The sequence below is a fragment of the Alexandromys fortis genome, unplaced genomic scaffold, assembly GCF_014885135.2.
Source record: "Alexandromys fortis isolate MF-2015 unplaced genomic scaffold, M_Fortis_MF-2015_v1.1 scaffold_50, whole genome shotgun sequence".
Taxonomy (NCBI): domain Eukaryota; kingdom Metazoa; phylum Chordata; class Mammalia; order Rodentia; family Cricetidae; genus Alexandromys; species Alexandromys fortis.
In genome coordinates, this window is record NW_026067932.1 from 1,803,242 (window position 1) to 1,829,493 (window position 26,252).

Sequence of the window (26,252 nt, forward strand, 5' to 3'; positions counted from 1 at the left end):
CCCCATTTTTAGTACCTTCCAGGCCAATGGCATTGGCTAAATTCTAGCAATAAGATGGCAGGTTCCTTAAGGCCTATGTTAAACTTCTACGGTTACATATTTTGTTCTGTAAACAAATGGAACAAAGATCCAGAATAGCACTTGCCTAGACATGTAACAAAGGTCCTTCCTGGGTTCAAGCCTCAGCACCACCACAAAAATGTATAGCGGGAAAGGCTCACTCTTAGAACAAACACTATTCCCAGCCTCAGTGGTATCACAGAAACAATGAAGAGGAGGGTACAGAGTGAAGGAAATAGACAAATTATCACATCCAATGGGTATAGATTTTTATTATTTATACTTCTTTGAAATTATTACATTCAACATGTTTTCCTTTTGTGTTACTTAAAATATAAACCCTGATAGAGTTCTTTAGGATAGGCTGCATGCTTTGTAGCGAAACAAAACGACCAGAAATACATTCCAATAAAATATAACATTTCTTATGGAATACTGAGTTAGGTACCCAATTTCTCATCTCATTTTGTAATTTGTATGTGGACAGCTTTCCTATACTGTGTTCTAAAACTCTGCTGCTGCAGTAATACAAGCTGGTGTAGTTAGTCGCCAAAACTCTCAGAATGTCATACGGCACCACTTAGGTCTACCTGGCTGACTGGACACAAGCTAACTTACAGGACACACGACATTCTTTACTGCCCTCGAGAAATGCTAACCACAGCATCTGTGTGGTTTTAATATGCCAATATGCACTGAGACTTATCTTACAAGTACATTCCTGGTCTAGAGTAAGGTTTTCAGTATTATATACAGAAGACTTAAGATCTGAGAGAACCAAGAGTATCTAGTCTCACAGTGAGTGGAAAAACAGATGACAAAGTGGAACAACATTTAAACCACAGCTCAAATTGACACCTCAGGGCAGTGGTTCTCAACCTCTTGAGTCGCAAGCCCTTTCTTGGGGGTCACCTAAGATCATCGGAAAACACAAATATTTACATTACATTAACAGTAACACAACTGCAGTTATTAAGTAGCAAAGAAAATAATTTTATGGCTGGGGGGGTCACCACAACATGAAGAACTATACTAAACGGTCGTATCATTAGAAGGACAAGAACCACTGGCCAGGGTTTCAAAAATGATTTCAAGATGCCAGTTTGGGAAGAGCTCTCTATGCACAGTCTGGCTGGAGGTGTCTGTCTGGCCTGAGTCCAGCACTGCCATTCTCCAGGACAAGAGCTGCCACTATTGTGCTGTGCCCAAGCCTATTATTGTTCCCATTGTCCCTTCAAGAAAAATGTCCAAGCTATTCATTTACATCCACATGCCCAACCAGTGAACTTGTCAAGTGAATGTCTTCCTTCAGCTAGGGCTAAAAAAGGTTTATAAAACAGGACCACACATGGGACCAGGTAGGCTGGGAATGACTTCAACCAACTAACAGAAATAGAGTGATACAGCATGTCATCCTTGTGGGTTTCAGCTACTCGGCTCCTGCCAGTAGGTTCCCGAGCTATGGTGGCTCAATCTACTACTGCCACGTCTTCAGAGCATTCAAATGTTGCAAACTACTTCTGTGTGAATATCCTGAGTTTCTGAAATACTGACATGTAACTCAAACCACTTTTAACCGACCATTCAGTGTTGGCTAAGAAACCACGGGCCAGATGTAGTGGCTAGAATTCTACCTTGACATGTTACTTATTATTAGTCTTTTAGGATAAGTCCAGGCATATATGTTGGTTCTCACTTAAAACAAGTTGAGTACAAGTCTCGTCCAAACAATGGGGATTACAAAAAAAAATTGATGCATAAAATCAGGAAATCATGATATAGAATGGGAAAACTAAAACCTCGGTGTATACTAGAACCCTATGTGTGACACCAGCTACGACCAAGGGCTGGGTTTTTGTTGTTCTGTTTTGTTTTTGAGAGAGTTTTCTTAGTTGTGATCAAAGATGCCATGCCCTCTACCCAAGAATTGTAACAGCTGTGTATAGAGTTTTAACATTTACAGTATTAGATAGGGCCATTAGCAATTTTATTTTAAACTTAATATATGATAACGAAATGCATTTATGTGGAAATCCAGTTACCAGCCATCAAAAACTCTTCTATGTTGAAAATGTAATTTTAATAGATAATTCTTTATCGTACATAGAACACAATAGAATACACCACATTCCGAAGAAACTCCAGAAGTTATGAAGTGGGGAAAAAGCAGATGGGCAACAATATCCACTGCAGGAGACAGATTCCTGACTGTAAGGTTAGCATTTACATGGATAGGACTTAAAAATAACAAGAATCAGAAAGACAATGTGGAAAAAGGTGGGAAAGGATGATTTCACATGGGAAGAAAATAATTAATACCAAATTAAAAGTTAAAAAGAAATAGCTGGGCATGGTTGGCCTTTATAATCCTAGCAGAGGCAACTGGGTCTCTGAGTTGGAAGCTAGCCTGGTCTACATAGTGAGTTCCAGGACAGTAAAGGTTACACAGAAAGAAACATGCCCTCAAAAACAAAAACAAAAACAAAAAAAAAAAGGGAAGGAAAAGGGGGGGGGGATTCTCAAAGCAACACACAGGAACTGAAGAGCTAACAACCCTCCTGTAGGCCGGTTGCTTGGGGTTCACTCATTAGATCTGCAAGAAGACAAAACTGCCTGCACAAAGCTCAACTGGCTTCCTAATAGCACAAACAATAAACACAGGTTTCCAGACAAGAACCATCTGAGGCTCAAACGTGGACATGTGAGTTCTCTATGACATCCATTTGTCATTTTTATTGTGACTGTTGGGCATGCCCAACTTTCAAGCATGGCAAGACACCAATGATCACCTAATTAAATCAGGAAACATTTATTTAAAACTTCTAGGAGGGTTAAAAAAAATAATAGATACTGTTGCTTCATGCATGCTCAGAGCCAGTTTATAAATACTCATTCAGTAAAATCCTATCACAAATCCGCATCAATGAAACAAACTGGTAGAATTCTCCATTTGCCAATCAATTTGTCAAATGGAGAAGACCAAACAAAATGTTCCATCTGTTTAAATTTTAAATACGATTGTCACATCGGGAAAGTGAAATAAACACAGTAAAATAAACTGTACAAAGGCAAAGTAGAATAACAAAAAATATTTTACTAAAACATAAGATTTACAGAAGTTTCCAGACAAGCCATACAAAATGGTCACAAGCTTTTTTTTCTTCTTCTTCTTCTGGGGGGATGGGGCAGAGAATCTACACTTGACAGCAAAGTCACAATGTTATTAGTGAGGGCTGTGATGTTTATTTAATGTTCCCATTTTGGTTCAGACAATCAAGCTTGTCCATCTACAGCGTCTAAAGTTAGACTTGGCTAGAGAGCATATGCTAAAAAACTGGTTAGCTGCATTTAACCACTGCAATTAGATCCCATAAGAGGGGGAGGGAGAAAGGAAACCATAAAATTAAAACAAAACTTTCCCCCTAAAAAATAAAATAAAAACACCCATACCCCTGGCAGCTAACCCTGACAACTACCTTCATTCACAGTGCTTTGTACTTAAACCATGATGGGGAAATGAATCCAAGCAGAGTCACTGCTTTTAAACACTTCACAACAACCCGGATGACACTTCTAGCCTCTGCTCATGCTTTCCAACAGTGAATCAGGACAAGACATAGATTTGCTAATGTGCATGTAATCACCAAAGATGAAAATGCCTGGGCTTTTATTCTGTAATGTTTCTAAGACTGTGTCCATTAAATGCAAACAAAAAAAGGAAGAGTCTTGGCAGAACAGGAGAAGTGATGTACACTTGATGATCTGATCGACTTAAATATTATTCATGGCATATAGCCTAGTCCATGCTCTCGCTGTAGATTAAAAACAAATAAGCAAGTGTTAGTTTACTTAGCTCATTAGATTTCTTTCCAAACACCATAAACAGCAAACAAGCACAATTTGTAGAAATGCTATACTATTACCCTCCTAAATTCATAGCATCTCCTATAAACTGCATCAGAATCAGTTTTCTGAATGTCTTATCACCAAAGCAGTACAATTGTTTTCTAAGGTTCTCACTATGTAGACCAGACTAGCTCTAAACCTTTCATAAAATTCAACAGATGGACTGCATTGTAGCTTTCCCTTCTGAATAGCTGATAATGTTCTTCACTGGTTTTGCTGTAACTGCAGCAGGAAGAAGTCTGTTGATTCCATACTCTACAAACTGCTATATACTTTAAGTGGACCATAAATATAGTACAAAACAGCTGCAAGTTTTCTAGTCTCTTCACATACTGCTGGTACAGGAGATACTCACTGTGAGATCCATGTGCTTAAACCCACAGTGCAAAATCACCTTTTCTAGATTATTTTTAATCTGAGCTCATTAAAAAAAAATCAAATGGCAACAAACTTGTTTTGAAAAGCAGAAGCAGAGTAAATATGAAGTACCTGTTTCTATGGCTTGGGCTTCATTGGTCTTCCACTGCTCGGCTACATCATTTGCTAATGGATCATCTGGATTAGGAGCACTTAACAAAGCCTGGATTGATAGCAGAACTGTGCGAATCTGCAGTGCTGGGGACCATTTATCTTTCAAAATATCTAAACATATTCTTCCCAACTTGTCTACATTAGGATGATAAATTTTGGTCATGAAACGTACTTTAGGTGCTGCCATTGGGTATTCTTCTGGAAGGAATAGTTCAAGTTTAAAAGTCCCTCCCTCAAAGGGGGAATCTTGGGGGCCAGCAATGACCACATGAAAATAACGGGCGTTGCTCTCATCTGGTTCTGCTTTAATGCCAGGAACTGGTTCTGCCAGCAAACGCTGGGTTTCCTACAACAGAAAAACAAATACTTGTGAAACAAATGTCATTTCACTAGATACCAAAATTAAAAGTTCATTTTTCTAATTAGACAGAATCTCCCAGTGAAACATTATCTAGCTAACCAAACGTAAATTTCAAAGAAAAGAATGTTTATTTGACCCCCAAACCATGCCAAAATACTATGTCATGCACAGGCACACACAACCCCCTCCCCAATAATAAATGCTAAAAAAGGCCTTTTAAACTGGGTGTGGTGGTGCATGCCTTTAATTCCAGTACTTGGGAGGCAGGTGCAAATGGATCTCAAGTTTGAGGCCAGCCTGGTCTTCACAATGAGTTCCAGGATAGCCAGAAAACTGATGTAAAAAGAAAAATGACACCGGGATTGTTACAATGAGTAAGGCCATTTGTTTTAAACTTTACTAAAACCCAAGCCACTGAACTCTCCCTTTCTAAATAAATTGTTCATTCTTTGTATTTAAAAGCCAACTAGAATACTTAAGGATATCAAAATCTCTGAGTTCTCAAATCTCTTACATAAAATAGTTCGGTATTTACAGAAATCTTCTTGTATATTCAAACCATCTCTCATTGATTTGCAGTGCCTAATACAATGTGAATGTTATGTAAGTAGCTAATACACAAACTAAGGAACAAAGACAAAATTCCTTTTATGTCCATAAAGACACACTTTCCTCCCATAGGATTTTTCCATCTGCATCTGGTGGAACCTATATACAAACAGCTAACTATAATCAAGTATTGGAGATGAGAACAAGTCTAGGAAACACGGTGTGGTGGCAACAGCAACTTTGGCAGAGGCGGGCAGAACTGAGTTAAACGTCAACCAGACCTAGAGAGTACAATCCCTAATAAGGGAGAGACAAGAACATGTCGAGGGCAAGCGGGGTGGTGGCGGCACATGCTTTTAATCCCAGTACTCAGGAGGCATAAGCAGGTGGATCTCTTTGAGTTCAAAACCAGCCTGGTCTACAGAGAGAGTTCTAGGACAGGCTCCAAAGCTACAGACAAACTTTGTCTCAAAAAGCCAAAATAAATAAATAAATAAAACAAAATAAAAATAAAAAATGTCTAGGGCACCTAAAAGGGAAGAGAAGTAAGGGATGGAAGATACAAGGCAGGGTGCACTGATCTACACTGATAAGTCTAAAACTGACTTTTATAATTTTTTTTAAAAAATGCTGCAAGATCCCCAGTGGCAGTAGGCAGTAGCGGGCCATGTGGCAGCAGACAACAGGCCCTGGGAGCAGCCAGTCCCAGGCAGAGACGGCTGCTGGTCCCTGAGCAATGGCTGGTCCCAGGCAGGGAGACACAAACATGGATAGACACGACTTGCAAAGTGGGGTTGAATATTTATTCAGAAGGTTATGAAGGGGGAAGGGGGGGAGACAGACAGACAGACAGACAGACAGACAGACAGACAGACAGACAAACAGAAAGGGGAGAAGCGGAGAAGTGGGGAGAGAGGCAGAAGCGAAGCTGCCTCTCTGAGAGGAAGATGGAAGAGAATGAGCTCAGGCTGGAAGCTGAAGATCTGCCTGCCTCAGCGCAAGGGGGAGGGAGTGGGCGTGGCTTGTCTCTTAAAGGGACCAGGGACCAAAACCACAACACTGACACTCCGTGAAGAGCTATTAATGCTTCCCAATAATCACACCACATTCTAGTTCCCAAGGCTATTAAACCTCAAAATACCCATCCTCAGCTGGGTGGTGGTGGCGACGGCCTTTAATCCCAGCACTCGGGAGGCAGAGGCAGGCGGATCTCTGGGAGTTTGAGACCAGCCTGGTCTACAAGAGCTAGTTCCAGGACAGGCTCCAAAACCACAGAGAAATACTACCTCGAAAAGCCAAAAAACAAAAACAAAAAAACAAAACAAACAAACAAACCATCCTCACCCCTGCTTCAGACTGATGTTTTGCTTCCTACTTCCTGAGAAGGCAAACATCTTTAAGTTTCCACAATGCCATCTGCACATGTACCCACATGCTGCTGGGCTTCTCACTTGTTCCTACCAGAGCCACCCTCTCCACTAGCGCACAGCTCTCTCACCTCCATATGAACATGGTGCCGACATCTCTCTTGAATCAGTTTTCCTTTTTTGACCTTTCCTCAAACTATTCAAACTTCACAATATTTTTCCTAGCAGGAGGAGGTAGCAAAGCTGTTTCTCCTCACAGCAGACTGTGAAGCCACAAGCTTGGCATCTTCTGCTGCACATGACCATTTCTCTTCCAGCTTGTCTGCCATGTCGTGACACAGTGGGAAAGGTCCTCATGAAAGCAAAACACTGTCTGGCCTTGCACTTTCAGCCTCTAAATGTGAGCTAAAATTCCTTGAACACTTTAGTACAATCAAAGAAAATGGACTAGCACAGCAACCCAATCTCAACTTTCTGATCTTCCCCAATTTTTCCCTATGTCAGTTAACCCATCCCTGATCCATCTTCTCCTGTAGGCTAAATATCCAATCTGATTTAAACTTCCGAGTCTCACTGAGGTAATGCTCAAGAGCAAGAAAGAGCATGTGTGAAATCTTTAATAAGTAAATTAATTAATTAATTATAAAAAAGAAAAGAAAGCAAGTGTAGAGCCCTGGGTTGGGCCCCCAGCAAAGTCAGAAAAGATCCCACAAGTCTACCATGGCTGTGCTGCTTCCCATCACCCCTTCACCTCTGCTCAAGCCCCCACCAGCTCTGTCACAGACTAACAGAACCTGTGGTTCACCTCCACCTTGCTTTCTTTTACTTCCTGGGTCTACTTTTCACACATATTTAAAAGTCAAAGCCTTGCAATGGACTTCTGCACTGTGCCTACCTTTCCAATTCCCCTTCAGCTATCCTCCACCCCAACCTCTTTGTTCAATCCTATTTAACTTCCTTACAGTTCCTCAACCTACTAGGCATACTTCCACTTCAGAAACCACACCATTCCTTTCCCCAGGAAACACGGAGGGTGGGATAGTAAAGATCAGTGTAGGAGCAAAGAAATGAAAAGGAACTAGAAAGATGGTAACATTTATTTTGGCCCTACCTCAACCTTGTTTTATCCCAGGTTTCCATGAAAAGAGAAGCTGGAAAAAAGGGACAGGTCCAAAAATCTAATTATACATAGTAGCAGCTATTTAAAGCTCTAACAAGCAACCAAAGGTACCTCCAAGACCAGATCCTAAAATAGCTCCAAAATCACTCTTCATCTTTGTCAGAAGCCACATGCGCACATATGCCATCATATGTTTATCTACCCTAAGTCAGGCACTCTTCCCAATGAAAGCATTAGTGGGGTGTACGGTGTATGCCTGCAGACTTTAAGGTTAAGAGCACTTGCTGATCTTGTACAAAACCAGAGTTTGATTCCCAGCACTCAACCATCTGTCACTATTTCTAAGGGCTCCAACTCCCTCTTTTGGACTTTGTGGGCACCCAGAGGCATGCACACAGATGTACATATATAATGACAAAAATAAACTCTTTTTGGTTTTTGTTGTTTCAAAACAGGGTTTCTGTGTGAGGTCCTGGATGCTCTGAGACTTACTCTGTAGACCAGGCTGACCTTGAACTCACAGAAATTTGCCTGCCTCTGACTCCCAAGTGCAGAAAATTCACGTAAAGCAGTTTTCATACCTTAAAAAACTTACTAAAATCACAAACTTTCACTGTCAATGTTTTTTCTTCCCCCCCCTAATATACCCCTGATTTGGGGCAAGGTCTCATGTAGCCAAGGATGACCTTGAACTTGTGATTTTCTTGCTCTGACTTCCAAGTTCTGGGGGCAGGTTGGGAAAGCACTGTCAACTCCACTCTAACAAAGCCTTTACCTCTCATTAAGGAATTAAGGGAAACATCATTTTTTCCTCTCTCAAAGATTTTTTTTTCCTACCAGTGTTCTAGTGGCACACATCTTTAATCTGTGCACTTGGGAGTCAGAGGAAGGCACATGCCTTTAATCCCAACATTGAAGAGACAGAGGCAGACACATCATTGTGAGCTCTAGGCCAGCCAAGGCTACATAAATGAGACTGTTTTATAAAACAACAAAAACCTTTATTTATAGGTAAAATTGCGAAAGAAAAATAAATTTGCCAATTTTCCTGTCATACTTCAAATCCTAAGAGGAAAAGTTGCAAAGTTTAAGATGCTCATATGAAATGAAATTTACATTTGTATAATACTGAGACACAGGAACAACCCCCTCCCCAACATACACAAAGATTTTTAAAAAAATATTATTTTTGTTTCATTTTGAGACAGGGTCTTATGTAGGACCAAGCTGGTCTCTAATTCAGAGATCAACCTACTTTAGCCTCCCAAGCGCTGGGATTAAAACTAGTGCACAATTTTAATTTTAATCTGACTGGCAAAAAATAGTATTTTTTAGCGATTGTTTGTTTACTTTGAAAGTCAGAGAGACAACATGTGGAAGTTGATTCTTTCCTTCCACTGTGTGGGTTTCAAGGACAGAACTCAGGTTATCAGGCAAGTGCCTCTACCAGCTAAGACAACACACACAAACTCAATGTTCTTAGAATAGTAATTTATGTGAAAAATAAACTTCTAATAATATCTTTACCCAATTATTAACCCAATATATTCAAAATACTATCTGAACATGCTATCAATATAAATACTATCTCAACATACATCAGTATAAAATAACTAACAGAACGGCTTAGATCTTTTTCCATACTGAGCTTTCACAAATTCGGGTTGTACTTTTACACTAAGCACAAATATCAATTCTCACCTGTTCCTTAGCTACAAGATGCTATCACCTACAGAGTAAAAATCAAGATAATCTTATTACTGACATGCCATTAAGAATAAATTAACTCAATATAATGAGTAGGTTAGATTTTTGTAGAGCAACTTTAAATTATCACTGTTTTCCTTTCAAAAAGAATCAGAAAGTACTATAGAAGACTTGGAGTCACTAACAAGTAGTGTGAGAATTGCTGCTTCCTGCAGTCAAAACACTATTTATGAAAATGACTGACATAAAAAGGCAACCACAAGAAACATTGGTTAATTACCAAGAAACAATCTTATTTCTTCAAGTGAACACCACCCTCTAGTGGACAAAGACATCAACAGACGAAACAAAAACAAACTACCCTTTTTTAAAGTTCATTCTTCTTGTTTCTCCCCTCTTCAAACTGTAGCATACGGTCATTTCCCTATGCTAAGGGAAGGATAGCTCTAATTTAAGTATGTCCTAAAAAGGGACGTATTCTGATCTGGATTTCAAATGCACTTAAGAAAGCTAATGCTGGGGGGGGGGGCGCACAGGCGGTGAGGGGGGCCAAGGCTGGAGGAAAAGGCTTGCTACCCCCACCAGTCCCTTCTCAAGCTCCAAGGGACAACTGTGGACTTGGGGACCAGCAAGCACCCTCAGGGCACTAGAGGGTGGTGGTGAGCTGTGGCCACTGCAGAGTGAAGTCACCAAGGAGTGCCAGCGACTGGTGGTCCAGGGTGCCAGGCCTGAGGCCCCCAAATGGAAGTAGGTCAATGATGGTGGGGATGCTGCTTTACCCAGCAAGCAACCATGGGCCAGGCAAGAGAACCAGGAAGCCAAAGGGGAAAGTGGTGTGGGCTGTGACCGAGGTGGCAACAACACTACCAGTAGCAAGTGCTAGGCTGAGGGAGGAAGCACAACCCTCTGCACCTGAGCATTTGGCCCGGACTATAATTGTATCCACATCAAGACAACTTCTTGGGGGCAACACTGGGTGACCGTGTGCTGGCTGAGGTGGAAGCCCTGAAGAGGGGCGGGCATCTGAGAGATGGGCAATTAGTGAACCAGAGGGTGATCCCACCGTGCAGCATTCATGGGGACCAGGTGGCCTGGGTAGAAGGTCACAAGCCAGGCTGCAGGAGCATGGTGCCCTCATGGCTCATGTGGACACAGTAATCCGCCACTGTGGAGGGCAGCTGAGGAACTAAGTCTTCAATGGACGCATAAAGGCCACGGTGGCGTGTTACTCAGGCAATGGGCTCCAGGACGTGTGGCATGCTGACAATCCCCACCACGACGGGCGGGGCATCATCTGTATCTATTACCTGAATCAGAACTGGGATGTTAAGATCTTCCCTGAGGGTCAGTCAGTGGTAGCCAACATCAAGCCACTCTTTGACAGATTGCTCATTTTGTGGTCTGACCGACGGAACCCACATGAGGTGAAACCAGCCTATGTCATCAGGTACACCATCACTGTCTGATGCCAAGGAGCAGGCGGCAGCCAGAGACTTCTGCTAGCATCGGGACAGAAAGGAGTTCCTGTACCACAGCCAACTACACTCACCTAATGGCCAACCCCTGCCATCAGCAGCTCCCTGCTTCAGGGGAGTCCCAGGCCCAGCTGCAGCTCACTAGCCTCGGTGCCTGCTCCCCACCTGCCACTGCTGCTGCTTCTGGCGTGCCTCTGCGCTGTGTGGTGTGGAGGACATAAGGGTCACCGAGGACCAACAAGGAGATACCTCTGCTGTCCCGTGTTTGGGGCCAGGTTGTGACCTAGGCAGTGGCCAGTGTGGCTGGTGGCCTATGCCCTGCCATGTCTGGTCCACTGTGTGTTGAGCTGAGAGAAGGCAGAATTTGGGGTTGAGGTGAGTCATGCTGTCAAAGGTCTGTTGCGGGGGGGAGGACCATACACATACCCCTTCCCATTCCTCCAGCCTGGAATGTGAAGTGACTCCCCAACCCATTGGCTGTGGTACTTTACGGACTGGGCTGCCATGGCTTGGGCAGACTAAGGTGCCATGAGGAGCATGGGTATAGAGGTCCCGCCAGCCAAGAAATAAGTTTCCCTCAGAGCTGGGGGGAAAAAAACAAACAAACAAACAAAAAAACCGCCAGCAATTGCAATCTCAAAAACTAAGCTAATCCTCAATTCCCTATGTGCTTCCTTCTGTGCCCAGAAAAGCTACTGCCCCAAAAGGGATCCTGAATATGTTTATCCTAAAGTCAAAAGAAGAGAATGGTTCTCTCAACACACGCCCCCTTCTCTTCTACCCCCTGGATGTTTTTAGGTGGCAAAAAGAGACACTTTCCAAGAGTTGGTACCAGGGACTAAATCTGAGAAGATTTTTAATCTAGTATAAAGCTTTTCTCTCAAAAAGTTTTATTTGGAGACTGAAGATATGGCTCAGTTGGCATAGTGCTTGCATTCAGGAAGCCCTGATGTTCAATCCCTAGTATCATACACAGCAGAGGGAAAAGGCTAGAATAACAGTAATCCAGACAATCAGCCTGGGATACAGACCTTGTCTCCAAGCAAAATTCCCCAGAAATACAAATGACCTAGAACAACAACAAAAGGCCCTGGGCTCATTGTACCAGTAAGTAGCAGGTAAGAAAGTATACTACTCCACTTAAGAGTAGTAAGCAACAGGTGGGGCCAGATGCTATTTATGGGTCAGAAACCTACACCCTAATTTTATCCCTCCCCAGTAAACTAAATCAATACTTCTGTGAGGTTCAAGGAAAAAGAAATGGACACTGGGGAAGCGAAAGTTAAGAATGTATGATCAGGTTGTTTCTCGGGTCTAAAACAGTCTTCACTTTCCTATTCTCCACCATCACTCAAACTGGCACAATGGTTTTTGGCTCATTTGCCAAACTTTTAAACTATCAGATAACAAGAACCCCAGGTAGTAAGTGTCAATTGGTAAAGGAAGATGTGACTTATGCCTGCAACCCCAGCACTTGGGAAACCTCAGCCATGAGGACTGTTACAAAAGGGGCCAGAGTGGGTGAGGAGAGGAAGAAAGGGAAGCAGAGCCAGCAGCATTTATGATGCTTATGTCAACCCAATCATTGACAAGAAAAAAAGCCTAACAAAATGTCCTTGTAAATTACACTTAATTTCCTTGACGACCATCCCCAATTCTTTTGTCAACCACGCATACCTAAACACATCAACTGGTATAGTTTACACACGCCTTATACTCCTAAGGACAGGGATAATGCACTACTCCCAGATAAGAATGGATACAATGATCCATGCCAAATGTTGATGTAAGTGTTCTATATAAATTCACTCAATCCTCATACTCAGTTAATAAATGAAGAGCAGAGTAACCAGTTAAAACCAGGGAACAGCAGAACCAAGGCTTAATCCAGGCTTTGGGCTCTACTCCATCTGGCTTCTTAATCTCACGGGTAATCACAGGTACAGACTAACTAGCCTGCTGGGGCTGTAAAGTGCACAGGAGTTAAGAAGGGACTATTTTCTGACCTTTATAATCACCAGTTCACGAAAGTATATACTAAAGTTCTATGACTTTATAAATTTACTAATGAATGTTTATTAGTGCTTGTTGCTTGTTTTGTATGTAATGCTGAAGTGTCAACTCCTCCCCCCCCCCAGGCAGGGTCTCACTCTATAACTCTGGAAGACTTACTATGTAAACATGTAAACCAGGCTAGCCTGAAATTCGGAGATTTACCCCAGTCAATGTTTCCTTGAGTGCCCAGCTAGTTTAAAACAAAACAAAACAGGCTGTCTCACTTTCTCCTGAACTCAACATTGTACCACACTGATCTTAGATTCACAGCACCCTCCTACCTTTCAGTATTAAGATTACAGGTGTGAACTATCACACCCAGTTTCAAACTGTGGGAAGCAAAACACATTTCTCATTCCATCTTCCCTTCCTCCCTTCTCAAAGGAGGGAAGAATGATTTCTGCTCAGTCTGAAGGCTGAGCCGCACAAGTGTGATGACCTGAAATTGTCTCCTCTGCACCCATACCAAAAAAGCTGGATATGGAAACAGACTGTAACCTTAGTGCTAGACGGAGCTCAGAGGTATTTTGGGGGTGTCAGGGATTGCTGGCCAGCTAGTAGAGCCAACCAGCTAGTTAGCCTAGCTGGAACATCAAGCTCCAAGTTCTTTATGAAACATCCTGTCTCAGAATATGGAGGTGGGGGAAATAACTGAGGGTTCAGTCTCTCCGACCTCACAAGTGCACCTAAGGGCAACTAACCCACACATACCCAATATACAGCATACAATAAATAAAAGAATAAACCTCAGTTCTATATGAGGAAAAATGAACGGGTCTTTAGAGAATGGGGAGACCCTGGCCTGTCACTGTCCAGAGAGGCCTCTTCTAACAGAAAGGGCTTAGGAGGGAGTCCTCTCCCTTCTCAGGGACAATGCTGCTGCTGTTGTAAGTGGGAGAGAAGTGTGTTGAAGAACGAGACTCACCCTCCTGAGTTCAGAAGAAACAATAATCTCATTAATTTTCCATTTCTGTATTTTAGAAGTATTCCCAACCTTTTTAATGGTACTGCTTTTCAACTAACTGTAGGTAAACTTTAACAAGTTTGTTTTTTAAGATTCTAATGCATATATCTCAAAAGGCCTCGCATACCAGCTCTCCAGAATTTGGGGGAGGGGGCACTAAATATTGCCTCCTGGTGATTCAAATAGCAGCCACACCAGTGAAAAACAGTGGCCTGTTGGTTGAGCAAATGGGTGGATTGGTAATGTTTGTTTGGACACTCCCACTCTGAAACTGTTTACTTTGAATCAGAGGGCAGAGTTAGCAACTAGCTGACCAGAATTAGCCAGAGGTTTTGGATAACCCAGGATACATACAAAGAACACAGGAAGTAGTAGGGTTAGGCTTAGAAAGATTCTAGGATCTTTTGGATGGGAGAGAGAGGATGTAGCTTGTCACTTCTCTGCCACTTCTCTGATCAGGTTTTTACCCCATATCTGACTCAGGATTTATTTAATAATGGAACAATATAAGTAAATGTTTTAGAGGATGATGGTAAACTCCTGAATCTCCTGCCTTCATCTCCTAAATTCTGCTTTTGTTTTTTCAAGACAGGGTTTGTAGCTTTGGAACCTGCCCTGGAACTAGCTCTGTAGACCAGGTTGGTCTCAAACTCACAGAGATCCTCCTGCCTCTGCCTTCTGAGTGCTGGGATTAAACGTGTGTGCCACCACTGGCTGGCGCTAAATTCTGAAATTCTAAGAATATGTCACTACTCCCATAGTTAGATTTTTTTAGTATATATAACAAATGCCAGTCTTTAAAAAATTCATTTTAGAATTTGAGCATTACAGTCTTAACCATTACATCAAGCATGACCAGATTAGAGCTATTCTTGATTTCTAAAGATATTTTAAGCTTTATGGAAAATAAAATACTTTAAAACTTTCATCTTTTTATGTTTCCTGAAAGACTTCCAAACATTAGAACAGTTAAAGATACATCCCTACTAGTTCATAAAACACTTGAAAAATTCTTCATAGTAAAAATATCCTTTGAATATCCAGCCCCAGATTAGATTCAAGACTTTCAAACGATTCCATTTTCTCTAGTCCCTAGTTTAGTGAATGAGGTTAACACTTCAAAGCAACAAAACCACTTCATTACTTTTTTTTTTTAAAAAGACAGGGTCTCCCAATGTAACCTGCATGTACTAGAACTCACTATGTAAAGACCAGGCTGGCCTCAAACTCAGATATCCACCCGCCTCAGACTCCTCAGTGCTGGGATTAAAGGTGTGCACTATCACACCCAGGTAACACCCAATAGCCCAGCTATTCCCACCAAACCTAAAACTTTAGACTAGAAAATTAACAGCCAAGCTTGCCTATCCTGCAGACATGGCAAGGCCACTCACCTTCGGTATTTTTAAATCAATGGGATGTAAAGACATGAAGCTTAACCTATGCAGGTGTCTTTGTTGAGAAAGTGGCAGCAGATGATGTGTAAGACTATAACTCTTGGGCCTGGAGAGATGGCTCAGCAGCTAATAGTATTGGTTGCTCTTCCAGAGGACCCAAGTTCAATTCCCAACCTCCCACTTGGCATCAACCATCTGTAACTGTGGTGCACAAACAAAACACTCAATAAGATAAAAATAAACAGCTTTACAACAACAACAAAAGACTAACCCTCCACTACTCAACCAATGAAGAAAAGAGACACTTAGGTTCAGGCGCCAATCTGTTGGGGAAGGCTGCTTGTTCGTTCCCAGCAGCTCAGACCCAAAATAATTACACAGAAATTGTATTAATTAAATCACTGCTTGGCCAACAGCTTAAGCGTATTTCTGGCTAACTCTTATATCCTAAACTAACCCCTTTTTATTAATCTTTGTACTGCTGCGTGGCTGTAGCTTTCCGGCAAGATTCTGGTGAATCTGTCTCCTGTGGGAGGCTGCACCTACTTTCTCCCAGCATTCAGTTTTCCTGTCTAGCTCTATTCTGCCCTATCACAGTCCAAAGCAGTTTCTTTATTGATTAACCAATAACAACACATATACAAAAGGCCTTCTCACACCACTGCATGGCAACAGTAATGGCAAAATGAGGCTTATAGATATCCATAGTTCCTTTGATCACTTCATAAATAAACATCCTTTTTTGGCAATCGGCAGACACCCATAGACACATAAACACACACCTACACACTTTTAAGGATTCCACTGTCCCCTTAGTAGATGTTAAGAATAGTATTAATTCCTCACTTTTGGACACGATGGCACTCTCCTGTCAGAATACTTTGAGTAAGAAGCAAAAGGATCAAGAGTTTAAAGTTATCCTCAGTTACACAGTGAATTTAAGGCAACCTGGGTCATAAGATCCTGTCTTAAAAACAAAAACAAACAAAACCAAAAACCAGCAAAAACCTCTGTGTGACAGAAGTTAAGAATTCAAAAGAATCCATTGTAGAAAGAATAACAGCCGGGCGGTGGTGTCGCACACCTTTAATCCCAGAGGCAGGCAGATCTCTGTGAGTTGAGGCCAGCCTGGTCTACAAGAGCTAGTTCCAGGACAGGAACCAAAAAGCTACAGAGAAACCCTGTCTCGGAGAAAAAAAAAAAAAAAAAAAAAAAAAGAACAGTAATTACCACCACGGCAACAAAGAGTGGAAGAGTTCTAGTAGGAGCATCCTGTACTGGACACCAGCAATCTAATGCACACACTGTACACATCAACTCAATGAAATCACTGCTGTCCAATTCTAAATCCTGTTGCTAGCTCTTTGACTCTCCTGCAGATTGAGATACCTAATGCAATGGATGCTGCTCCTGCTTACATTACCTAAATAAAGCTGCCTTGGTTGCTTGGTAACGATAAAGTCTAAAATTAGAGAAGTGAAAAGGGGACAAGCTGGCTAGTTTTTTTGTCAACTTGACACAAACGAGTTATCTGAGAAGAGGAACCTAAATTGAGAAAATGCCTCCCTCGGACTTCCTGAGGGCAGGTCTGTGGGGACACTTTCTTGAATAAGGATTGCTGTTGGAAAGCCTAGCTCACCTTGGGGGGTGGGGGCTTAAATACCATCCCAGGTGGGTGGTCCTTGGTTGTGTGAGAAAGCAAGCTGAGCAAGCGTGGGAAGCGACCCAGTAAGCAGTGTTCCTCCATGGTTCCTGCCTTGGCTCCCCACTTTACTCCTTAAGTTGCTTTTGGCCACGGTGTTCATCACAGCAACAGAAACCAAAGCAGGACAGGAGGATAACAGACTGGGAATAAGGAGAAAAGAAGCACTCCTGTGGAACTGAATGGGGAAGAACAGACTATGTCAGCTACAGTCTCTTGTCAAAGACCTTCAACATAGTTTAAAACCCTTTTAAGATAGTACTAATTTCATAGTACAAAGCTGAAATCATCTAGGTAATCTGAAGTATTAAGGGGAGGGTGTCATAGCCAAAACACCTTAATTTAATTCCAATTTTAGTTGGACATGTTTGCTACAAAACCTAATAAACTAATCAATCACCTTCTAAAATTGAGGCCTACCCTGAACAAAGACTCCCCAGCACTAAACATACTAAGCGTTCTATAATTAGAATGAATTAAATATTACTGTTACTGGGCACTCCCTTCTGTAGTATCTCTTAAGCTAAGTACTGTTCAATAGTCTTTCTGCCAAGAGGAAGAATATCATATATAGATTGTACCCCAGTACATATACATAAATGTTTAATATCTAAACAAGTAAATAATTTATTGCCAATGAAAATTGTTTTGGTGTTTGTAGTTGCTGTTCTCTAAATCCTGACCCTGCTTCAGTTAAGTGAAGTACTAAATTACAGGCACATGTCACCACATCCAACTTACAAGTTTTGTTTTATTAACTTGTTCACAGAATACAAAATTAATTTAAATACAATCAGTCATATTCCTAGCACCAAACTCTAGTCACATTTGAGAATGTTATTCTTACACAGACAAAATCCCCAGAACTGTTTGGAAGGTGTGCACTTGCTGGCGACTGCGACTCTGCCAGCTTCGTTCCTCAAGGCTGGCTGCATACTGATAAACTGACATTTTTTGCAAATTGTACCACAAACAAATTTTTCTGGCTTAGAAGCTAGTGATCACACTTTCACAGGTAGAGCAGGGACGATGTGACACTAAGCATATCTGTACTGTTGGAGTTTCAGCCTATGTGCTACCAAAGCCAGCATAATGTATTGTAAGTTTTCTCAGCTCAATTTGGATCTCAAATGCAGCAACCACAGCACAATGTCGTGCCTACAGATGTCCCTAACAGATGCAACCTATGCTTCTAGTAACAAACAGAACAAAAAAAGTAGGGCAGCTCAATTTTTTGGTGAAGCATGAAAAGACACAATGGTCTAGATCTGCACTCAATCCAATTATGCCAACAGCATAATTTAGTTTCAGAAAAGAACCCATGGGCTAATGAGATGCCTCAAAGGTAAATTCATTTGTCATCAAGCCTGATAATCTGCTCAAATCTGACTTCCAGGACTTATAAAAGGAAAAAACTAACTCCTATAAATTTTCCTCTGATATCCACCCACCCCCAAAAATAAATGTAATAAAACCCAAAGCAAAGACTATGTCACATTAAAGATAAAGTAATGTGGATGAGTGTGGCGGTGCACAACTTACAGTCAAGGTTATAGAGAAGACCTGTCTAAAAAAAAAATTAAATAAAAATAAAAGATACTGTAGGAAGCCCTAAGATTTTAAGGGGATGTCTCTCTCCAGACAAGCCCCCTTGGAAGGGCTGTACAATCTCAGGCCAGTGCCAATGTAGTCTGCATGAATGGCAGCCTCTACTGGGTACCATTTTGCTGGTTCCAAAGTCAACTTTTTTATAGTTTAATACATGAAAATGGATTTTACATGCTGATTTTTACACAAAGTATCTCATTTTCCTAACCATTAATGGTAAACAGGTATCACTGGTTTTCAAAATGGTTGGTTCATTTCAGAATTAAAGTTAGGGTTATGTATTCTGTGTTAACTGATTCAAAATTTTCACTCAGTAGGATACAGTGTATGTCTAGAGTGCAGTAGAATCTTTGCAGAAAATCAGTTAATAGTGAGAACCAATACCACATAACGCTCAGTACTGTGTTAGGCTTTGTTTTTGCACTCTAACCACCATAAAGCTAACAATGAGAGAGAAGAGGGGAGGGGAGAGGAGTGGAGAGAGGAGAGAAGAGACAGACAGACAGACAGACAGACAGACAGACAGACAGACAGACGGGCTCTAAGACTCAGTCAGTCAATCCATCCCCAGAAAGGTCAAATAAAGTTACTCAAGTACTACTCGGCAGAGCAAGAGTCAAGTCAAAATAATCTGGCCCTGGGTTTTGTGCTTCTACTACACATAACCACAACCACACATCATATTCACAACAATCAGCATTTTGCTCTGGGGTATTTTAGCTCCACAAATGAGAACACTTCTACTATCTGAAAATCTAATGACAGTTAAAATTAACCCAAAGTGCTGTTGGGTGCCACTGAGTGCACCTTCTATAGACCACCCCTTACACATTAGCTACTCTATCTCCACCAACCAGCATGGGCCCAATCCCCAGTATCCACATGTGTCTCAACCCCATATACTAGTGGAAGAAATGAGCATCTCCATAAGGAAAAGAAAATGACCAACTAGGAGTAGATGATGTTCAAGAACTGATATGTAAGTCTAAGAATTTGGGAAGCCAGACAGTGGCTGTAAACGGTAGAAAAAGTGCTGGTGGGGGCGGCAGAAACAATGGGACATTGTTCCAACTTTCACAAATTTACAATTTTGCTCAACAGCTTTTTATAGTCTAACCTCACAGGTTATACACTTACAAAAACCAAATTCAAGAGCCAACAAAACCAGGCTCAATTTGTTCTTTGCTCTTCCAGCAGCTTTAGTAATCTGTCTGCTGTGGGAGCTCCTTCCGCTCCTTCAGCCAATAGCCTTTAAGATACCAGCCTACTTGTGCATGATCTCTTATACTAGAAATGCAACTGTAAAGCCTGTGCTGGCTCTCTTGCTTCAGGCTCTCTCTTCAGGCTGAGGACTGAGCTTTCTCCTTCCCCTAATACTTATTGCCAAGCTTCTATTGCCTCTACTTCCAGCCTGGTTGCCATCATCCAGCCTATACTTCCTGCCTGGCTACTGGTCAAGAAGCATTTTATTAAAAATAATGCAAGTGACAGGATAAAAGACCATTGTCCCACAGCATCCGTCCACTTTCTCTCTTTCTATCCCTCTCCCCACTTAGCTCTTTCCTTCTACCATCCTTAGTTTTTTTTTTTTTTTTAAGCTACCTCACTATGTAGCCCTAGTTGGCCTCAAACTTAGGTTGGTCCTTCTCCTGTATCTCCTAAGTTCAGGAGTCTCCTCAATTAATAACAAACATGGCCTCAATATTGACTGTTTATCTTATTAAAGATCTTAGGAATGGGGAGACAGCTTTGATCTCCTGCACTAGACTAAAGCCAAGCAGGTTCCAGGGCTCTCTCTCAACCAGCCTAGCATAACAACAAGGCTTGTCTCAAAAAACAAGAGGGACAGTTCCTGAGGAATGATCCTTAAGATAAGCCCCCTTGTTTCCACACAGATCACCGTTAATGTGTGTACTCTCTACCTCAAAGTTTTTGTTTGTTTGGGCTTTTTGTTTTGTTTTGATATTTTTTTAAGAATATGAAGGACTGGAGAGATGGCTCTGCATTCTCTTATAGAGGACACAGGTTTGGTTCCCACATGGTGGATCACAAGCATCTATAACTCCAATTCCAGGGGATCGATGCTCTTTTATAGCCCCACAGGCAATCCTGCATTCACATGGTGCACATATATTCATTCATGCACGCAAAACTCATACATGTAAAATAAAAATAAACCTTAAGTAAAGAATTGAAATGAAACAGCATGAGAAAATTTGGAACACGGAGCTATCTGCTCTATTCCAACTATGGTAGGACGGCAGTGAATAAGGCCAGCCTGAGCAACTATCCTCATTCAAAGTAAAAGGAGACAAGGTGGGGCCAGTGAAGCAGTTTAGCTCTTAAAGGCAAAGGCACAAGCCACCAAGCCTGACAACTTAGTTCTACCCTGAAAATTCACAAGGTTGAGAAAAATGACTCCCACAAGTTGCCTTCTGAGTTCCACATGTACACCAGGCACACAGGGCAATACACATGTACAATAAAATAAAAAGAAAAGTATTTAAAGTATCAGGTTAAATTCAATCATGCCATGTGGATAGCCTAAAAATAACAAAAAACCACTGTGAAATAATTCAAAAGATGAATGAATGTGGGGGCCAATGAGATGGTTCAGCAGGCAAAAGCACTTTGCTGGTAGGCTTTGCTGGTATGACCTGAGCTGGATCCTCAAAACTCAGAGGAAGGAAAGCACCAACTCCCAAAGGCTGTCTTCTACCTCCACAAACATGCCATCGCACTCACACACCTGCATTCACATACACATAATAATTAAAAAAAAAAAAAAACGGACCAGTAGGATTGCTCAATGGATAAAAGGTGCTTACCACTAAACTTGAAGACCTAACTACAATTCCCTGAGCCCACAGGGTGGAAAGGGAGAACTGATTTTCAAAAGTTCTTTTCTGCTCTCCACATGAACACTATAGAATGTGTACATGCAAACACATACAAAAGTCAATGAAATGTACAATATTAAAAATATAAATGTAGAACTCATTTCGTGATGCTAGTTTTACAAAGTCATAAAAAAAAAAAAAAAACCCTTAGGCCAGGCAATGACAGTACACACGTTTAATCCCAGCACAGGAAGCAGAGGCTGGTGAATTCGAGTTTGAGGTCAGCCCAGTCTACATAGCAATTTCCTGGACAACCAGGGCTACATAGAGAATCCTGTCTCAAAAAACAGTAACAAAAATAAGTAGCTCTGGCTGATCTTCCAGAGGACCCAGATTCAATTCCCAACACCTATATGGCAGCTCATAAATGTCTGTAACTCCAGTTTCAGAGGATCAAAACATCCTCACACAGAGATACATGCAGGCAAAATATCAATACACATGAAATAAAAAAATTTAAAACATAGCAGTTGTTCCTGCAAAGCTTTGCAGGTTTGACTCTGGAGTGTTAGCACCTGGCTTTGATGTCTTCTCTAACTGCTACCTTTTTGTGTGCCCCCCCCCCAACCCACCTTCTGTTTGAAGTATGTAAATCTTACCAGAGTGGTTCCTAAAAGGTTCAAAGCCTATGCAAAACTTGGTTGTGGGAGGACTCAGAAAACAGATTTTTTTTTTCTCCTGTGACTGGGAACTGCTTTAGCATTTGTCTCTTTGAGGAGCTTCTGATAAGAGATTATGATGTCCGGAAATTGACTTGCCAAGGTGTAAATTGCATAACAATAAAAAAGCCTTTGTAAACTACAGTCAGTTCACAAGTCTCCAAAGGCTAAAAATCATCCTAGAGTGAACCCTGTTTCTCCCACAGATCCACACAAACAGAACATCCAAAACAACTTTTTTTTTTAAAAAATTGAAATAATATAAATAAAAACAATACAAAAAAGCTAGCTAGATTTAGCCAGAATACTTAAAGAGACTAAAGCTGGTTTAAACCTTGAAGCCGGCTTGTATCTTCAAGTAAGTTATTTAATCATCAGAACCATCTCTGAAAACATTTTACAAAAATGTACACAAACACATCTACAATGGTGGAATATGGATTACATTGAGTCTTTAATATGCAATGATTACTTAAAGCTAGAAAAGCATAAACTGGACAATGGTGGCCCAGGCCTTTAATCCCAGCACTCAGGAGGCAGGGACAGGAGGATCTCTGTGAGTTCAAGGTCAACCTGGTCACAAGAGCTAGTTCCAGGACACCCTCCAAAGGTACAGAGAAACCCTGTCTTGAAAAACAAAAACGAAAAAGAAAGTATAGCAGCCTTCCCCTAAGCATAACTAACATCCTACAGATCTCTACAGGACTGAAGCCAAGCCAAGTACTGTAACATCACAAGAGCATCTTATTCCTGCCTATAAGCAGCACCATGTCAAGCACTTTTCTGCCTTTACAAAAGGTCTACACTGGAAAATTGGTGTTAGCTATGAAGTCAACACCTCTCTCTTATCTTCCTATGACTGCTCAACTCTCAACAATGTGGTCAAGGGAAACAGAAAACTTGTTCCTCAAGGATTCTTTTCCTATTGAGTATCACCTGACATTCATCCAATTTGGAATTTATCCATTATTGAAAGAACCAAGTAAAGCATCATTTCCCACTAGACATCCAGGGATGATTTAACTTAAGAGCAGACAAATTCATCACTGTGATCAATAAATATAGAAATATCTTAGGGAAGGAAGGAAGCAAAGAAAGGGCCTATCAATGAAATAAGATGACAGGGAAGATTGTGAGGTGTTACATCTCACTTAGTTTTGTGTGTGGATGTCAGAAGACAACTTGCAGAAGTCTGTTCTCATTCTTCACAAGGTTGGTGCCCAGGAAGTGAACTCAGGTTATCAGGCTTGGCAGCCAACACCTTTGCCTACTGAGCCATCTAGCTCACCAGCCCAACTGTGAGATTTTCCATGGCAGATGGAGTTGGAACCCAAGCCTATAAACAATGGAGACCCCTAAAGATTACATTTTCAGGTGTCTCACTGTGAAAAGGTGTTTGTGAATGAAGAAAAGGTGATGGGGGAAAATCCAGAAGAGGACAAAAGCCCACATAAAAACAAAATCTGGAAGAGCAATGGACTTCAGACAACTAAAACTAAGTTGGCAATGGTGAGGCTAGCAAAGGAAAGAAACACTAGCAGTACTGACAGACATAGCAGAGAGAAGTCCAGAAAATGTAAATTTTTCTCTGTAAAACAAAGTTGGATGAAATATACAAGACTTCTATGTGAAGATAAAAATCAGGAAATGAGATAAATCTAAAACCCAGTTCTATGTTTTGTTCAGTCACCCATAACCAAGGTCTGGAACTCACTATACAGCCAAAGATTACCTTGAACTTCTTTCTGGTCCTCTGCCTCTAATTCCTCAGTGCTGAGACCACACGCATGCACCACGACACCCAGTAAACATATGAGCACCTGTTGGATTCATGGCCTTGTTGTGCAAGCTAGGCAAGCATTTTTCCAACTAAGCTACATACATGTCCAGTCCTAGTAGAGATTTCTTCTGCAGGTTATGGAAATATTTCTTTTGGAATTAGTGGTATCGTTCACATGGCTCTGAATATATCTTTAAAAAAAACCACTACGGGGCTGGAGAGTTGGCTCAGAGGTTAAGAGCACTGACTGCTCTTCCGGAGGTCCTGAGTTCAATTCCCAACAACCACATGGTGGCTCACAAACATCTGTAATGAGATCTGGTGCCCTCTTCTGGCCTGCAGGCATGGAGGCTGAACACTGTGTACATAATAAATAAATCTTAAAAAAAAAAAAAAAAAACACTACATTTCAAAACTTGAAGTACTGAATTTTACATTCTATAAATTATACCTTAAAACAAATGAGATAGGCAGTGGTGGCACGAGCTTCCCAGTACTCAGAGGCAGAGGCAGAATGATCTCCGAGTTCAAGACCAGTCTGGTCTACAGGGCAAGTTCCAGAACAGTCAAGGCTACAAAAAGAAACCCTGCCTCAAAAATCCAGAAAATAAATAATAAACAAATTAAGCAATTAGTTTTTTTCTTCAATATTCAGTGAGAATATTGAATAAAAATAGGAATTTTCCCTATTACTATTTGGTTCAATAATTGGATTTTTAATAATGTATTGACAACCTTCTAAAATGAAAGAACTTTTTAAATTAAAATCTGAATGTAGCGGCAGTGTATTCCCATAATGCCAACGTACATAACTGGAGGCAGGAGGATCAGAAATTTAAGGTCATTCTATACAGCAAATTCTAGGCCAACCTGAGATATGAGATTGAGGGATTTATTATTGTTGTTGTTGTTGTTGTTGTTGTTTTGAGACACGGTTTCCGTGTAGCCTTTAACTTAGAGATCCACTGGCTAAGTGCTGAGATTGAATAGGTGTGCCACCACCTCCTCACTAAGACCCAGTCTTAAAAACAAAACAAAAAACCCAGCTGTGAAGAATATTGTGTGAATACATGTCACTATGACTGACTAATTTAATAAAGAAGCTGGCTGGCCAATAGCTAAACAGGTAGAGGTTAGGTGGAGCAGCCAGACAAAGAAATGGAGAAGAGGTGTCTAGGGAGTTGTGAAGATGCAGAGGAAGCAGATGGGAAATTAACTTGCTATACTGAGAAAAGGTATCGAGACATGTGGCAGGGCGTAGCTAAGAAACATGGGTTAGTTAAAATGTAAGTTAGCTACTAACAAGCCTGAGCTACTGGCTGAGCATTTATAATTAATAAGAAGTCTCCATGGGCTGGAGAGATAGCTCAGAGGTTAAGAGCACTGACTTTCCTTCCAGAGGTCCTGAGTTCAATTCCCAGCAACCACATGGTGGTTCACAACCATCTGTAATGAGATCTGGTGCCCTCTTCTGGAGTATACATGTCTGCAGATCATTGTATGCATAATAAATAAATCTTTAAAAAAAAAAAAAAAAGAAGTCTCCATATAGTTATTTAGGAGCAGCAATAGAATACTTACTTACATTCATATTCATGGGGTCCTAGCTTCAACTCTAGCACAATAAAAAGTAACAACAAAAACACAGACATGACTCGGGGGAGAGGGAGGCTTAATGAGAATAGCTCTTCTACAGCCAAGGGTGAGAAATGTCAAGGTTTTTGTTTTGTTTTGTTTCTTCGAGACAAGGTTTCTCTATGGCTTTGGAGCCTGTCCTGGAACTAGCTGTTGTAGACCAGGTTGGCCTCAAACTCACAGAAATCCACCTGCCTCTGTCTCTTGAGTGCTGGGGTTCACAATTATAAAACTTGGCTTTTCTTGCCTGGCAGTTTTATAATTGTGAATCACTGTTTCCAACTGTGAAAAAAAAATCATCTGTAGGCTAATACCAAGAATTAGCTGCAGGCAGGAGAAAATAAGGAATGCAGTTTTTCTTATTCTCTCCAAATGGAAGTCAGATACAAATAAATACCTTCTCTGGAGTTAACAAAATGAAAAACAAAAAAAGAATCTGAATCCACTTTTAGACTTAGTAGAACACAAAGGTAGTT

At 41.2% G+C, this 26,252-nt stretch overlaps 1 protein-coding gene and 1 pseudogene across 1 annotated transcript in view; one reads left to right on the forward strand and one right to left on the reverse strand.

Annotated features, from left to right (window-relative positions):
* Nucleotides 1–3,134: 3,134 nt before the first annotated feature.
* The window catches only part of Ube2n (ubiquitin conjugating enzyme E2 N), a 32,050-nt gene continuing 8,932 nt past the window's right edge, over nt 3,135–26,252 (reverse strand). The window contains exons 2-3 of the mRNA XM_050145557.1: nt 4,456–4,843; nt 3,135–3,872 (exon numbers count right to left, since the gene is read on the reverse strand). Coding sequence (XP_050001514.1) covers nt 3,832–3,872; nt 4,456–4,843 — 429 coding nt within the window. The 3' untranslated portion in view covers nt 3,135–3,831. The remainder of the gene's footprint in view (nt 3,873–4,455; nt 4,844–26,252) is intronic.
* On the forward strand, nt 10,128–12,934 carry LOC126503795 (prolyl hydroxylase EGLN2-like; annotated as a pseudogene).